Here is a 16685-nt window from a genome sequence, read left to right as displayed (position 1 = left end):
CAGTTCTGAGAAATCTTCACATTTTTTTTTTACATTTATTTTCCCATGCAGTGTCCATGTCATGTATCCCTTCCTGTTTCAATAAGGCGAGGATTAGTTTCAGCAGTGCTGCTTGTCCGCTCGTTTAAAATACACATCACATAGCAGTACGGTTACAAGGTAATAAATTTCCCATCGGAAAGAGCAGGCCTGCATGAATTTCACCAATATTACACTGTCGGAACTGGTCACTGTCAATATGAGAGTCTTTATTCCGGATGCAAAAGTACCAGATGAATCCAAATGCATAATACATAATAAGATGAACTTAGGTTAGACTTCCCAGGTAGGCTACTTGAAGTCTGGTCATTGGGGTGGCAGTGTAGTATAATGGGTAAGGACTTGGTCAGGTTCGATTCCCAGGTAGGACACTGACGTTGTACCCTTGAGCAAAGTGCTTAACCTGCATTGCGTCGGTATATATCCAGCTGTATAAATATGTAAAAGTTGTGTAGGTCACTCTGGATAAGAGCTTCTGCTAAATGCCTGTAATGTAATGGTCATGCCAATACTACACAATAGGAAGTGGTTCATTTCTGTACACAACACCCTGCAAGTCATCATGGTGCTGTTATGTGTGCGGTTATCCACAGCAGTGTGCACAGAAAAGGATTTTCACACACCATCTATAAAGCAGGACGCTTTATAGATGGTGTGTGAAAATCCTTTGCTGTGCACACTGCTGTGGATAACCGCACACATAACAGCACTATGATGACTTGCAGGGTGTTGTGTACAGAAACATTTACTGAAGCAGCGCAGGTTAGGAACCTTACCCGAGGGTACAAAGGCAAAGGCAGGGAGAATTGAACCTGCAGCCCCCCCAGTTCCTTTACCGCGATGCTATACTCCTGCCCCAGTGCAAGCCGTTATGACATCGCTGTCTGATTCAATGAGGAGAAATTCCAGAAAACTTTTTTTTTTTTTTTTTTTTTCGGAAGTTGTTACAGCTGCATCTTGCGGCGCTAAAAAAAAAAGCACAGTGTCCCAGGTGATGCCAGGTAGAGCACATACACACACTCGCTCGTGCTCTCTCTCTCTCTCTCTCTCTCTCTCTCTCTCTCTCTCTCTCTCTCTCTCTCTCTCTCTCTCTCTCTCTCTCTCTCTCTCTCTCTCTCTCTCTCTCTCTCTCTCTCTCTCTCTCTCTCTCTCTCTCTCTCTCTCTCTCTCTCTCTCTCTCTCTCTAACTCTCTCTCTCTCTCTCTCTCTCTCTCTCTCTCTCTCTCTCTCCTGCTGCAGGAGGAGGAGAGGGAGTACGCGCTCTGTTCCTCTGCTTCTCTTTCATCCATTTTGTTTGTGTAAACACACGGAACGGGAATTCCACCACATCAGAATGAAGCCAAGCCAAATGTGAAATTGCATCACTCGTTGCTCATTGGACTGAAGCATCGTGATGTAACACCCACCAGCTTACATCACACAGGGTTTGCATCGCTGCAATCCATCCGGGATGGCACTGCCTGCTAAATAAGCCAAATGTAAACTGGGTGTCTTTGCCTTCTGTGAAATGGGACCTGTGCCAAGCTGCCCTCATCGACGGCTGAGCTCTTCCTCTGTCTGGCTCATTGCAGAGCTACTGAGCACACTGCAGAGCTACTGAGAACATTGCATAGCTACTGAACACATTGCAGAGCTACTGAACACATTACTGAGGTTGTGAACACATTACAGAGCTACTGAACACAATGCAGAGCTACTGAGCACATTGCAGAGCTACTGAACACATTACTGAGGTACTGAATACATTGCAGAGCTACTGAGCGCATTGCAGAGCTACTGAACACATTACTGAGGTACTGAACACATTGCAGAGCTACCGAGCACATTGCAGAGCTACTGAGCACATTACTGAGGTACTGAACACATTGCAGAGCTACTGAACACATTACAGAGCTACTGAGCACAGTGCAGAGCTATTGAGCACATTGCAGAGCTACTGACCACAGTGTAGAGCAGTGGTGTCAAACTTGTGCCATGGAGGGCCGTGTGTATGCAGGTTTTCATTCCAACCAATTAATGCTGCCTTAATTGAGTCCAATTACTCATTCAGCCATATGCGTTTAACTGCATTGAAGCACAGAATATAAGAAAAAAAATTTTTAGACAATGCGGGTCACCATAGACGTCGGGTCACCATTGTGCACAAACCTGCATCCCTAATTCAGCAAATAATTTAACTAATTATATAATCAAGATCTGAGGCTGGAATGAAAACCTGCATACACACGGCCCTCCATGGCACGAGTTTGACACCACTGGTGTAGAGCAACTTAACACATTACAGAACTGCCAAACACAGTGCTGAGCTACAAAGCACATTGCAGAGCTACTGAGTACATTACAGAGCTACTGTACACCGTGCTGAGCTACTGAGCACCATGCAGAGCTGTTGAGCATATTGCCAAGCTGCTGAGCACGTTACAGACCTGCTGAAAACCGAGCTGCTGAGCAAATGGCAGAACTGCTGAACACAGTGTAAAACTGCTTAGCACACTGCAGCGCTACTAAAGACATTACAGAACTGCTGAACACAGTGTAGAACTGCTGAGCACACTGCAGAGCTACTAAAGACATTACAGATCTGCTGAACGCGATCAGCGGGATGCCCGCCGGTCGTCAGTCTGTGGATACGAGCGGATTTAGAATAAACCTGCCCGGCCATCCTCAACAGACATGTCGTGTTTTGGCCATTAGGTCTGAATGAGCAACGCTGGCCACGGATTAATTCATGAATTTATTCATGATCAGTCAGTGTGCTCTCAGGACAGAACAGTACTGATCCATAGGAACAACGCCGGCACTCTTTTCTAGCAATATCCTTGACAGAGTGAACAGGCTAAAAATACCCATTGAGTCAGTAGTTTCGTTCCCTTTGTGAACATCAGCGTTAGCCTACTTCAGATTGAAGACACTGGAGATCAAGATTTAAGGTACCCCGCACCGATAGCTGTGATGGTTCATTTGAAATTTCCAGGAAATAGATAAAAAGAAATTTTAAAAAATATTAATAATATTTACAACTAATAATAATTATTTACTACTTCTTTGAAAAGCGAACAAAACTAAAAGGGAAATGGTCTGCAAGTCAACATTTTAAAAGACCAGCCGAACGAATATCATTCACAGAGCATAAATGTCATCCGCTTGCCAGCAACATTTTTTACCCTTACAATCACCATGGTGAAAAAAGCGCACCAGGGGAAAGGGAGGGGGCGGGGGGGGGGGGGGGGGGGCTGTGTTTCTGTGCACCGAATCCTTCACCCACGACCCGTGTTCTGTCATGGACATCAATTCAAAATGGCCGTGGCAACAAGCACGGGGGTTAAAGCGGCAGGGCTCGTCCTCACTCTGTCAGACAGCGGCGCCCTCGTAAAAAAACAATGTGGCATTTTTACACTTTCGTTTTTTTATATCGCCTGGGTCAAATCCTGTTTAGCTATCTGTCATGTAGGAAGAAAACGTAAAAAAATGTTTAAAAAATTTTAAGAATTCAAATGGAATTCTGAGTGAATGGGGGGGGGGGGGGGGGTTATTAGGGTCACGATTAGGATTAAAAATATCCTTATAATTGCAACGCCGATGCCGACCCATCAGGGTGCCATCTTAACTGCAACACAGGTCAGTTGCACTGCATGTTTCTCCAGCTGACGTTTAGCAGTGCGGCTCCGTTGGCATCTTCAGCCTCTGTGCACTAGCCTCCCTTACGGTTTAATCAGCTGCCCGTCTCTGTCACAGTGACAGGACCTGAAAATTGTCCGTTGGGGGTGGCCAGGATGGGACCAGCCGTTATCTTGGGAGTGGTGCCACAGCTGGTGCTACAGTAAAGCTGTTTCAGTCGATAAAATGTTTATTCAATTCAATATATAAATATGTTTTTGTTTTTTTTTAATGCGAAAGCCAAAACTCTTTAAAATTACACTGACTGCCACAATCAAACATGGCTGGAGTAGATGGTGGCAGTTCACTGGCATTCTGTGGTGTCAGAAGCGTCAGACTCATCGACTCCCGGGCCAGAGTGTTTTCCTGTTTTTGCTTTGAAGCCTCGTGCAAGAGCGTGAGTTGAACGAGAAAAGGAAACCGCAGATCTTGCAGATTATTTTCGCTCACAGGGCAAACGTCAGGGCTGCTCTCTACCCTCCAAACGCCACCTTCTCCTAACTGCCAACACACAGGCAGGCACGCACGCACACGCACGCACACCCTGACACGCACACACACAGACACACACATGCACGCACACACACACAGACACGCACACACAGACACGCACGAAAGCACACACACACGCACGCACGCACACCCGCGCACACACACACACACACACACACACACACACACACACACACACACACAGACACGCACACGCACACACAGACACATGCACGCACAGACACGCACAAAAACACACACACACACACACAGAGACACGCACACACACACGCAGACACACACAGACAGACAGACAGACAGACAGACAGACACGCACGTGCACACACGCGCACACAGACACACGCACGCACAGACAGACACGTACGGACTCACACACACACATACACACACACACACACACACACACAGACACGCACGTGCACACACATGCACACAGACACACGCACGCACAGACACACACACAGACACGCACAGACTCACACAGACTCACACACACACAGACACAGACTCACACACACACAGACACGCACGCACACACAGACAGACAGACAGACACGCACGTGCACACACACGCACACAGACACACGCACGCACAGACACACACAGACACACACACAGACACGCAGACTCACACAGACTCACACACACACACACACACACATGCACGCAGGCACGCACGCACGCACGCGCACACACGCACACACACACACACCAGGACGGCCACACAAGCTGTAGCCTTATCTCCCTCTCAGAAATCTAGCTGCTTTCCCGACCATCCACAACACCTCCAGGAAGAGATCGAGCAAGCTTTGTGCTTTACAGGCCACGCAACTGACCATTCAAATATTTGTGGGACATAACATAACAACAGCAGTCTAGAGATGCAAATAAAGCTTGCAGCTTCAAGCACACAACGACTCCAATGGACCCTGAGCAAGACACCTCTTCTACAGTAAGTTTAGTTAGTAAAATCCAGATGTGCAGAAATTATTATTACTATTATTATTGTTAAAGCAGTATCATGTACACAATGCAGGCTAATCAATAATTCACACCACATGTTATTCGGACTAAACTGCTTTTGTTGGTGCGCCCTCCACTTGGACAAATTCTGTTTTTCTCGTCACTTCCTGATGAACTCAAGAAGGTAATTTCCATTCAGACATGTTTGCACAAGATACAAATCACATTTTCTTTCCGTACCTATCGAATGACATCAGGGTCTTGCCAAATAAGCACACACTTTCTCCCATTCTTTTCCTCTCCACAAAATAGCCTTCAGTAGTCTTCAAGTCAACATTCAGATGCAACTAGCTTTGTGATGAAAATCACTTTGTATTTTTTCCCCCAGAACAATTCTTGGATAAACCTGGTTGTTTTCACCATACAAGCGGTCACGGGCACACTACAGTATGCGATCAAGAAAACTGTAAACTGGCCTACAAGCTGTGGAGGTAACTTTCTTTAAAAGGATCACATTTCCTGCAGCACAGCCAAAAAAAAAAAATCTAATTCTTTTAGTATATTAACTTTACGGAAGTGTCACCTTTAACAGCGTTTTTATAAATCACTATTTTCGTCAACGTCTTTGGAGTCGTATACAAAGCCGTTAAATAAGGTCATTTTAAAATCTCATTGAGTGATTTTATTTGTAAATTACGACGGAACTGTCCCAGCGTAGTCTACCTGAGTAACGAGCCAACCTAAGAAAAGAGAGGGAGACAGACGGTCTGATTCATTCGCACAGCACACGTTTTCCGCAATTCACACTAAAAATGGAAATAACTTAAGTATTCCTGCGTAATTAGCCTACAACACGAAAATTGGAATACACAAACGTGCCAGATGAACACGACTGAACTTGACGGGACTAAGTATCTGAGCGATAAATGTGAGAGCAAATTCTGGGCAAACAAAGGAATACATGAGTCCGTCCCAATACAATTACCAAGGGCTGGACCATTTGCAGGACCCTAGCTTCTACGATACACACTGCTAGCTAGCTGTCTATATAAATAAATGCAACACTTTTAGACAAAGAAAGAAAAACAATGCACAGTAAAGACGTACTCCTTATATCGTTATGGGGGGGAAAGGCATTTCATATCACATCGATTCACTGGTAGATCAATAGGCTAATTAAGAAGCCCTATAGTGGCAATAGAGAACGTAGCTTAGCTAACATTACCCCGTGAGTTGAGCTTCCTGATGTTCATCACTTCTTGTTATTTCTTTTGTCTTATAGAAAATCAGAAGGATGCTTATCGTGCAGATAGTCCACCGTTTCCGCGTCAGTCGCATTTTGCAAGCAGAGTTAAATGAAGATAAGAATCCTTAATAGTGTCTATTTTTTATTAAATCTAACATTAGCCAGATTTTTTTCTTGCTCGCTTGTGGCAGTCTCCTCGCTGTTGCACGCATTACCATGACTTACTCAGCAGCTGCACAGCTAACCCGGCCTCCGAAACCCCGCTCAGTGATTGAAATGGCATTCGTCCAATCACATTATCCTATTTCACACATGCAAATAGAACGGACCGCGTAGCCAATGAGCTACGGAGATAGGTGTGTACGCTGGTGTTTGAAGTTATGAGATCAGTCGCTGACTGCGCGAGCAGAGCGGCGAATGTAATAGATATGACGGCCGCGACGGAAAGTTTGAGTACCGTAGCACAGGCCGTGGTGTTTAGGTAAGTTGTTGTAATTTGTAGATTTTTGGAACGTTTTTGGTTATTTTATGAGCAAATGTCTTTAAATAGATATTTAGGCTACATTTATTGATGGATACAGTAGCTGGTCCTAAAAACAGCTGCTACGACTACTACTACTTCTACTACTATTACCACTGCTATAATAATAATAATAATAATAATAATAATAAAACGGTAACGGGCAGTAATTAATAACTACTAGTCTACTTCAGGGAGTAGTAACCCTTGCGAGGTGTGAGCTCAGCTGGCTCGAGCTGGCAGTGCCCAGTAACGGCTCAGGAGCACGAGCACCGATACAAATATGACAAAGCTGCGCACCACTAGATTTTCATGTGGTCACGCGGATAAACAAGGACCATGATCGAGGAAGCAGGCTTAAAATAATAGCTAACACAAAACATTCTCGCAATGTTGCTGCCATGTAGTGGCAATGTTATAACATTGTTTGCTGGGATATCTAGGACAAACTCTACCCAACAAGGAGTACCAGAGGACAACCATTCAAAGGACATTCTTCAAAGAGACCTTCTGAATACTAACGCCCAAAACAACCCTTGAACAAACATGACAGAAATGGACTGAAATGGGATGAGAATAAATAAATTATGGAGGCACGCTATGCTGCCGCTTCTAAGCCATCAGAAACAACCACCACCATTGAAACATACGATGTCAAGTCGAAATGACCAAACTAAGCGATCATACCACGATGCTAGCAAACTAGCCAATGAGGAGGGAGACTTAATAGAGAGGAAACAGTCTCTGGGGCAAACGGCTCACTGACACTGATGCTCCCTGATATCATAAAAGCGTATGCTAGGCAAAACACCCTCCCGCCCATCACCTAGAATTCAGCAACTGCAAAAGAAGTTAAAAATACTAACGATGACACCTCTTGATGCTACAACTGATAGCGGTGAACTAACGCGAAACATCACGGAAACACACACGGCCGAGAGTATGGAACTGTGAAAAAAACAACAAACGGCTGAGACAAGATTCTTGCCAAAGATAAAGAAAGATCGCTGCGTCAGTGCTGCAATCGACACTGCTAATAACGCTATTAAAGAAACCAAAGAAGACATCAACGTAACACCCAGCGTGATTGACATCTGCCAAAGTGAATATGCTGTTACTTCAACACTCACTGACAAAATAGTTCCAAAACTCAAAAGAAAAAAACAAGAGAAAGGAGACCTTCTTGGAAAGCAAAAATTGAGAAGAAGAAAAAAAAGCCTTCAATCTCAAGTGGAATATCAGTCTTGACAGTAATACAGAAAGGCTCAAACATCAAAGAAAGAAAAAGAAAACAAATTGAAAAATGTTATGGCATCAAGAAGGCTGAAGACTTATCACCTGCCAGAGAAACGCTAAAACAGCGAATTCAAGCGGAAGCACAAAGAGTCTGAAGATTTGAAAAGAGAAACAAATATTTCAGGCAGAATGAGACCTTCAAAGAGGATGCAAAAACAAAGTTCTGCTGAGAAATAAAAGAAAAAAGATTGATGTGGATGAACCGCCACCACCTGGAGAAGTTGTCGACTTCTGGAGTAACGTCTTTCCAAATGACAACTCGCTAAATAAAGACACAGAGTGAATAAAAAACAAGAGGACTTGTGCAAAGATGTGTACAGCCAACCACGGAGAGCAGTGAATGTTGAACATACTACCTATACCATCAATAAAACCGGCAATTAAAAATATTCTGGGGAAGACAATGTTTGAAATATCTCATCAGCATCCACAAAGTCCTGCCAAAAGTGTGCAAAAAAGCATCAATCAAACCCCCCCAGCAGAAACACCTGAATGGCTTATTGTGGGTCTTACGTATTTACTACCAAAGACTGAAGATACAAAGCCATGTGTACGGTCTTCACATCTATGATAATTACAGGAAGAACACACACACTCTACCATCAGAATACAAAGGATGCAAGAGGAGAAGCCATGGATGTACAGTAAAGACCACCTCTTGATAAACAAGATAATTTTGGGTGAATTTAGACCAGGAAAAATAATCTAAAGAGGGCCTGGTTAGACTACGGAAAGCTTTTGGCATGGATCATAACGTGCATGGAAGTCTATAAGATCTGTCCTGCGATGACCAACTTCATTGCAGAAAGCATGAAAACTTGGAATACAAATTTACACCTCAACCAGTGCTGAAGGGTCAATAACATTGGGGCGTAATAACATCAAAAAGCATCTCTCTCCACTTCTACCTTGCTCTCGTGCCACTGAGCTCACAGCTAAATGAAAGGACTTAGAGTGAGTTATAAAACCCAGAGTTAGAAAGTTAACTCCCTTTTCTACATGGATGAGTTTAAAAAAACCTATGCCCAGATATGACAATCACCAGCTGGCCGGCCCACTGAACATTTGTAAATAAATTTAGTGTCACAATTAAAATGTATTTATTTATTTATTATTTATTTATTATTTATTATCCTTTATTTAACCAGGAAGGTCCCATTGAGATACAATATCTCTTCTGCCAGGGAGTCCTGGTCAAGATGGCAGCAGGAAAATAAAAGTTTCATATTAAAAACATGGCTAGAGTTCAAGTTTTACTTTACAAATGTGATGCCAACACCTGAATCAAAGAACAAGAGAGGGCACGTACAAGTACATTGGAGTCAGTGAAGGTGGCTGTACACAACACGCTGTCGCGAAAGACAGAGTGAGAAAAGACCTCTACCGCCAAATTATTCCCAAAAGTGAGCATAAAGCTGCCGACGGATTTGAGGCCATTTACACCTGAGCTGTCCCAGTAGTCACATGAGGTACTTTCAAGAAAATAAACTGAAAAATGAGCGAAATCAAGAAGCCAGACACTAAAACACAAAAAAATAAAATAAAATGAAATTCCTCATCATCACAAAAACGCATCGTCCAAGGGCCGATGTAGACTGACTCGACCTCCCCAGGAATGCAGGTGGATGAGAGGCCTCCCCCAAATAAACTACACTGAGGAACGTGATAATCAATGAATCGTTGCATTTAAATAGCACTTTTCTGAACGCTCAAAGTGCTTTACAGTCATGAGTGGGACCTCACCACATCGACCACCAATGTATAGCATCCACCTGGGTGATGCACGGCAGCCATTGTTGCACCAGATTCACTCACCACACATCAGCTGAGGTGGAGAGGGAGAGAACATTTTTATAGCCAATTAAATCAGGGGATGATTAGGTGGCAAGTTTGAGAAAGCCAGGTTGGGAATTTAGCCAGGACACCCAGGACAGCCAGGGGCGACTTAGCTCAGGAGGTAAGACCGATTGTCTGGCAGTCGGAGGGTTGCCGGTTCAAACCCCACCCTGGGCATGGCGAAGTGTCCTTGAGCAAGACACCTAACCCCTAACTGCTCTGGCGAATAAGAGGCATCAATTGTAAAGCGCTTTGGATAAAAGCGCTATATAAATGCAGTCCATTTACCATTTACACCGGGGAACCCCCTACTCTCTGCGATGAGAGTCATGGGATCTTTAGTGACCACAGTGAGTCAGGACCTCGGTTTAACGTCTCATCCGAAAGACGACATTTCCTACAGCACAGTGTCCCCATCACTGCACTGGGGCATTGGGGTTTATTTGGCCAGAGGGGAGAGTGCCCCCTGCTGGCCCACCAACACCACTTCCAGCAGCAACTTAGTTTTCCCAGGTGGTCTCCCATCCAAAATACTAACCAAGCCCACACTTGCTTAGCATCAGCCACTCAGCAGGAGCAGGGTGCATGGCAGTGTGGCTGCTGACTGCTATAATATGCACAGATAGAGAACTATCAGCCAACGGGCCGGACGTAGTGATTACACTCCACAAGGATAAATCCAGCAAATGTACGGACATGACAGCACCATCAGACCAACACCTCAATAATGGTCGGGGGGGGGGGGGGGGGGGGGGGGAGACAGTTCAGATATAAACACCTAGAGATTGAAACAGCCAGGATGTGTGGAATGAACCCGTAATCATCGGAGTGCTTGCGGGTTATCAAAAAAGGGATTGGAGGAGTACACGGGAAAGATCCTCGGCTCAGTCAACCTCCTTGAGCTAAAGAAGAAGATCGCCCCTCCTGGAGCAGAGCACATACCGCAGAGGGTCCCATCGACCGCAGAGACTGACCGCATGGTGCCTCACGATTCGGCCCTGGGCCTGCTGCTGGAGCTTCACGAGCAAGACATTTCAGCTAGCACTTTATTATTATAACAACAACAACAACACTAATAATAATAATCACCGGGGGTCCAACAGTTTAACCACCAGGGTCCAAGTTGAACTATGCGGTTGTTCCCTGTACTTGGACCGGTACTTCTCTCTAGGGGTTTCGTCATACTTGTTCCTGGTTATGGTTATACACTTTGTTGTACGTCGCTCTGGATAAGAGCGTCTGCCAAAAAATGCCTGTAATGTAATAATCCTCATTGTCATCATAATCCTAATCCAAATCATAATCATAATAATAATGAAATTACCACTGCTGCTGTTGATATTGGTACTCTGTAGTGGACATACTAATCACGGTAGTACAAGTGGGAGGAGGATGTAAAAATATCCAGAGAGACTTTTAATGTACAAATTACTACAGTACAATTTATATATACTGTATATGCAAAACAACGAAAATTATGTAAACACCTTTTTGACTCATATGGAACCATTCTAACATACACACACAGCTGAATGTTCTATATTTTCAGGTTTAAAAATGATATGTTAATCTATGATATTTACCGACTACAAAGATGTGAACAACAAGGATGTAGAACACAGGTGTCAAACTCCAGTCCAGGAGGTTCCGCAGTGTCTGCTGCTGTTTTTTTTTTGGGGGGGGGGGGTATTCTCAGCACAAGCGTCTCATCGAAGTCATTGATTGGCTAATAATGAATCGACACGCCTTGTTCTCAAGGCTAAAATTGGCGGCTGCTTGGAAGGAAAACACAAAAAACCCCGCGGGGGACTCGGTGTGACCGCACCTGATGTACAGGGACAGTAAATGATGACCTCCTGAGCTATGGGGCGACATAGCTCAGGAGGTAAGAGCGGTTGTCTGGCAGTCGGAGGGTTGCCGGTTCGAGCCCCACCCTGGGTGTGTCGAAGTGTCCTTGAGCAAGACACCTAACCCCTAAATGCTCTGGTTAATGAGAGGCATCAATTGTAAAGCGCTTTGGATAAAGGCGCTATATAAATGCAGTCCATTTACCATGACCTCCAGTCGATGAGGCGCTGAAGGGGGGTCTGAAAGAGAACGGGGCTGCGACGGGCTGTCGGACGTTCGGTAAGCAGCGTGGGCCGAGCGCGGGAACAGGGCGAGGCCACGCCTACCGGCGGATTTACGACGGGCAAGGGCCCCGTAAGCAGCTGAACCTGCAAAAGCTTTGGTAAAATGGACTGCATTTATATAGCGCTTTTCATCCAAAGCGCTTTACAATTGATGCCTCGCATTCACCAGAGCAGTTAGGGGTTAGGTGTCTTGCTCAGGGACACTTCGACACGCCCAGGGTGGGGATTCGAACCGGCAACCCTCCGACTGCCGGACAACCGGTCTTACCTCCTGAGCTATGTCGCCCCTTTCATCTCATACATGCCGAACGCCAATATGTAGCATTATTCCACTGCCTGGAAACGGCAGTCGGGTGTGTCGTACGCTGGCTGGGCGCGGTGGAGCCTGGACACAATTGCTCACCGTGTGGTATTCCAAAAAAAAAAAAAAAACAGTTTTTCCCACGAGCTCTCAACGAAACAGATGTGTTCTCAAAGAGTAAATAATTTCTGATATTTTAAATATGTGTGAGTTGAACATATATATATATATATATATATATATATATATATATATCCATCCATTATCTATACCTGCTTATCCTGCTTAGGTACTCTGGTTTCTTTTCATAGTCCAAAGACTAGGTTAGGTTAATTGTCTAAATTGCCCATAGGTGTGTGCGTATGCGATGGACTGGTGACCTGTCCTGGGCGTATTCCTGCCTTTTGCCCAACGAATGCTGGGATAGGCTCCAGCGTGACCCTGACGAGGAGTAAGCGGGTTATCAGATAATGGATGGAAGCTTGTGAGTGGGTTGGTGGGTTCCAGCATAGGGCCCCTAAAAGGGTAGAACTGGCACTGCCTTGACTCACTGCATTCTTGAAATAAAATTCCGTCTTATTTTAAAAACAGAACAACAAAGGATGCTATCCATATAAAACATTCCAAATGCCAAACTAACACTACTTAAGTCTCATAGTCAATGTTATCTAGCTGCCAAACTAGCTACACAAAACAGATTCAGCCCCTTCTGGAATACACTACTGAATACCTACTTTATAATACTATATCCAAAATAGCAAAGACAGGAGCTAGATAACAGCAGCCTTGATGATTATATCCAATGTTTACAGTACAGTCCCAGAAAGCTCGTTAAAATATGAAATGCCTGGAGTTCAACTTTACCGGTGAACAGAGAATTGTAAGAAACAATCCAAAGAATGAAAGAGTGATTAATTTCAAGAAATGAAGTACATAGAACTCATTGTTTTAAAATGGCAGATTCTATGAATTGTAGAGAAGGCGCCCACACAACAATAAGGGAACATCCCTAAATATGCTGAGGTTCTGAAACTGAAACTGAGACTATTTTTGTTTTTTTGGTACCAAATCTGGGAAATTAACGTTTAAGATGGTGGGACTTGTAACTAAGAAAACAAAACTGGAAAACTATGATGATATCAGTAAATCAGAAGGTGGGAGAGAGGGAGAACAAAAATCTGTGCATCGGATGCATAGAGGAAACAGCCAAGAGCAGCAATGAGTGCACAGAGAAAATAACTCCAGTACAAAGAGGATTTTAATAAGTTATGAGATGGCCCTTCAGCTGGGTAAGAGGAGATGCAAGTCTGGGCAGGATGGGGAGTACTGCAGGACTGAAAGTGCGTGGTACACAACGAAAGCAGCACAAAAGTCACAGAGCAATTAAGACACAAGATTTACAACTTCCCACATAGAAAAGAAGTGAGTGGGTTATAAATAAGCAAACAAAAAAAGCTCTTGCCTATTGAGTAAAAGAAAACAAAAACAAAATAAAAGTAGCAAATGCAACAGAGAGTCTGACAGAGCAAACAGTGGACTGTGTTTGAATCAGATCTTTTGATTGATTGATTGGTTGATTGGGTGATTGGCTGATTGATTGATTGGCTGATTGATTGATTGAGAACTCTGCTGGTGACGCAGGCTTCCCTGAGGCCTTGTGAGGGCTGTTGACAGTGTAAATTGAGGGAGGCTGCTCGGGGTAAATGGAACCTCCGATTTACTGGCAGGAAATTCATTATGGCACGGCAGGTGGATTTCCTGGTAACTGCTTCCATTTTCCCTGTAGTTTCTGGTCCACGCCCATTTCAAGCAGGCATGTTTTAGACACCTGAGACCGGTTTTTATTTATTGTTATTTATTCAAGTTTATTTGTCAGGGACGATGTACCTACAATTTTTAACATACATTGCAAGCAGTAGAAATCTGATGCATCGTACCACACATGGCTAGAAGCTCATTTTCACATGCAGTCCCCTGGGCAGGTACACAACAATAAAACAGACAAGACCATCACGGCGAATGCAAAATACAATAAAACACGTATAATAAGGCATTAGAATACAGCAACAGAGCAACATCGGCTGACAACTAAGCTGGAACTGACCACAATGGCATCCGATGCCCGGGGCGACATAGCTCAGGAGGTAAGACCGATTGTCTGGCAGTCGGAGGGTTGCAGGTTCAAACCCCGCCCTGCGCATGTCGAAGTGTCCTTGAGCAAGACACCTAACCCCTAACTGCTCTGGCGAATGAGAGGCATCAATTGTAAAGCACTTTGGATAAAAGCGCTATATAAATGCAGTCCGTTTACCATGTGATAGCATGTTAGCTATCGAGTGACTCATCGCTACTTCCTGTTTGTTTTATCACCTTTGCTCATAACAACTCCTTTTATAAAACTGAATGGGTGAGCAAATATCTGCAGAAGGAGCCGGTTGCGGATGACAGCACATGAGTGAGTTGGTCAGCAGTACGGGCAAGTTAATGTCTAGTAGGCCCTTAAAAAAAACCCTCTACCCTCCACATGGTATTACAGGCCCGATACATCGGGCAAAATACTGTATAGCAGTCCAACTTATAGCTGGCCAAAAGAACCCCAGACAACATAATCAACATAATGCTTTCTTGGCTAGGATTAGGCCGCTCTATAACTCTGCCAACAAAATCTGCAATTGCCATCAGTTGATTTACTGAAGGCAGGTATGCCTTTTCAAATAAATAAATAAATAAATAAATAAATGACACAAGAAGACAATACAACGCACAAAAGTCACCATGACCGGCTAAGGTACAATGATGCGAAACAGCATTACAATGCAAGACTTTTAATCCAGGAAGACAGCTGAACCCCACCAGTGGACCATCACAACATTGGTACTGTTGACAGCTATAAGTTTTGGACAGCTATAAGTTGGACAGCTATAAGTTGCTTGATGGTGTCTGGCCTGTAGTACCTTGTGCAGGATGGGGTTTTTTTTAGGGCTTACTAGACAGAAACTTGCCCACACTGCAGACCAATCTGATCACGTGTGCTTTCTCTGCTGCTATTTGCTCACTTATTCAGTTCTATAAAAGGAATTACTATGAGCAAGGCGATAAACCAAACAGGAAGTTGAGATGAGTCATTCTACTGGCTAGGTGCTTCATGTCATGTCCAATTGGGTAGTTCAGTGATTTTAGAATTCTTGTGGATTTGATGTGTTTTGGTTTATTTGTACGTGTATCTCAGCAGGTCATTGTAGCTGTCGTGTGCTGTATTTTCTCTTGCTGCATTTTTGACACTCTGTAAGGGAGACGTGTATCTGTTTACTGATTTTAAGGCATACTAATATTTACACCCTGTCGCTTTAAGATGAATTTCTGCTTTATGACATGATTATCTAAACCTGGTCAGGGGACCAACTGATGCAATTTAAATGGGTTCTCTCCTACTGTTTGCCAGATCCCTGATGAAGGACAAGGTGACCGAGACGTTGTTTCACTAATAAATTCCTTTCTAAGTGAGACAAGGGGCTTCACTCACAAAACATGCGTACGATCACATTTGATCTTAAACTGTATTAAACTGTGTATACGTTTCCAAGAATATTTCGCCATTCGTCATTTTATTCGTACCTGTATTTGTTCATGGCTGTTTCCTTATGTTAATCACATGAACAGGACTGTGCATAAAATTTACAAATAGTCGGCATTCATCATCTGGGATATGCACAAAAAATAAAGGTCTGCACATGTGTCATGAATCCCATGTTGGGTTTTTGTAGGAACGTTTTTAAGAACAAAAGTAAAAATAATTTGAGAAAAGTTTTCCTGTATTGTGTGGGACTCCACTTTTCTTTAATATTCTTTTTCTCATCAGGCGGACCTGTCTGATGCAGGTGTGGAAAAGTCTTTTTTTACTATTTAAAAAAAAAAAGAATCCAATGACATTTAGTTCCTCAACAAAATCAATTTGAAAGTACCCTGTCTGCACTTATATGCCTTTTGGTCCTGTGTAATGTGTTTGTAATGAACAGAACATAACTTTCCGACCGCTCCTGGTTTTCTGCTGCCTGGGAGAGCCATAACTCCAGCTTTCTGTTTTTCGATTAGGATCAGGCACTCAAGCTAGGTATCGATCTACTTCCTGCAGAGCATGCTGGGTATTGATCTACTTCCTGCAGGGCATGCTGGGTATTGTTC

The 16685-nt window shown here is 43.9% G+C and overlaps 1 protein-coding gene and 1 long non-coding RNA gene across 2 annotated transcripts in view; one reads left to right on the top strand and one right to left on the bottom strand.

Moving 5' to 3' along the window:
* The window catches only part of st8sia4 (ST8 alpha-N-acetyl-neuraminide alpha-2,8-sialyltransferase 4), a 32508-nt gene extending 25828 nt beyond the window's left edge, over positions 1–6680 (bottom strand). The window contains exon 1 of the mRNA XM_035391488.1: positions 6398–6680. Within this exon, the coding sequence (XP_035247379.1) occupies positions 6398–6510 (113 nt within the window). The 5' untranslated portion in view covers positions 6511–6680. The remainder of the gene's footprint in view (positions 1–6397) is intronic.
* Positions 5073–16047, top strand: LOC118212941. Its single transcript, XR_004762332.1, has 3 exons — positions 5073–5161; positions 5561–5663; positions 15946–16047. It is a non-coding gene; the product is annotated as an uncharacterized LOC118212941 (long non-coding RNA).
* Positions 16048–16685: the final 638 nt, after the last annotated feature.

This window comes from Anguilla anguilla, chromosome 14 (assembly GCF_013347855.1).
Source record: "Anguilla anguilla isolate fAngAng1 chromosome 14, fAngAng1.pri, whole genome shotgun sequence".
Taxonomy (NCBI): Eukaryota; Metazoa; Chordata; class Actinopteri; order Anguilliformes; family Anguillidae; genus Anguilla; species Anguilla anguilla.
Note: the sequence above shows the minus strand (reverse complement) of the source record. Positions and strands in the feature narration are given on the sequence as shown.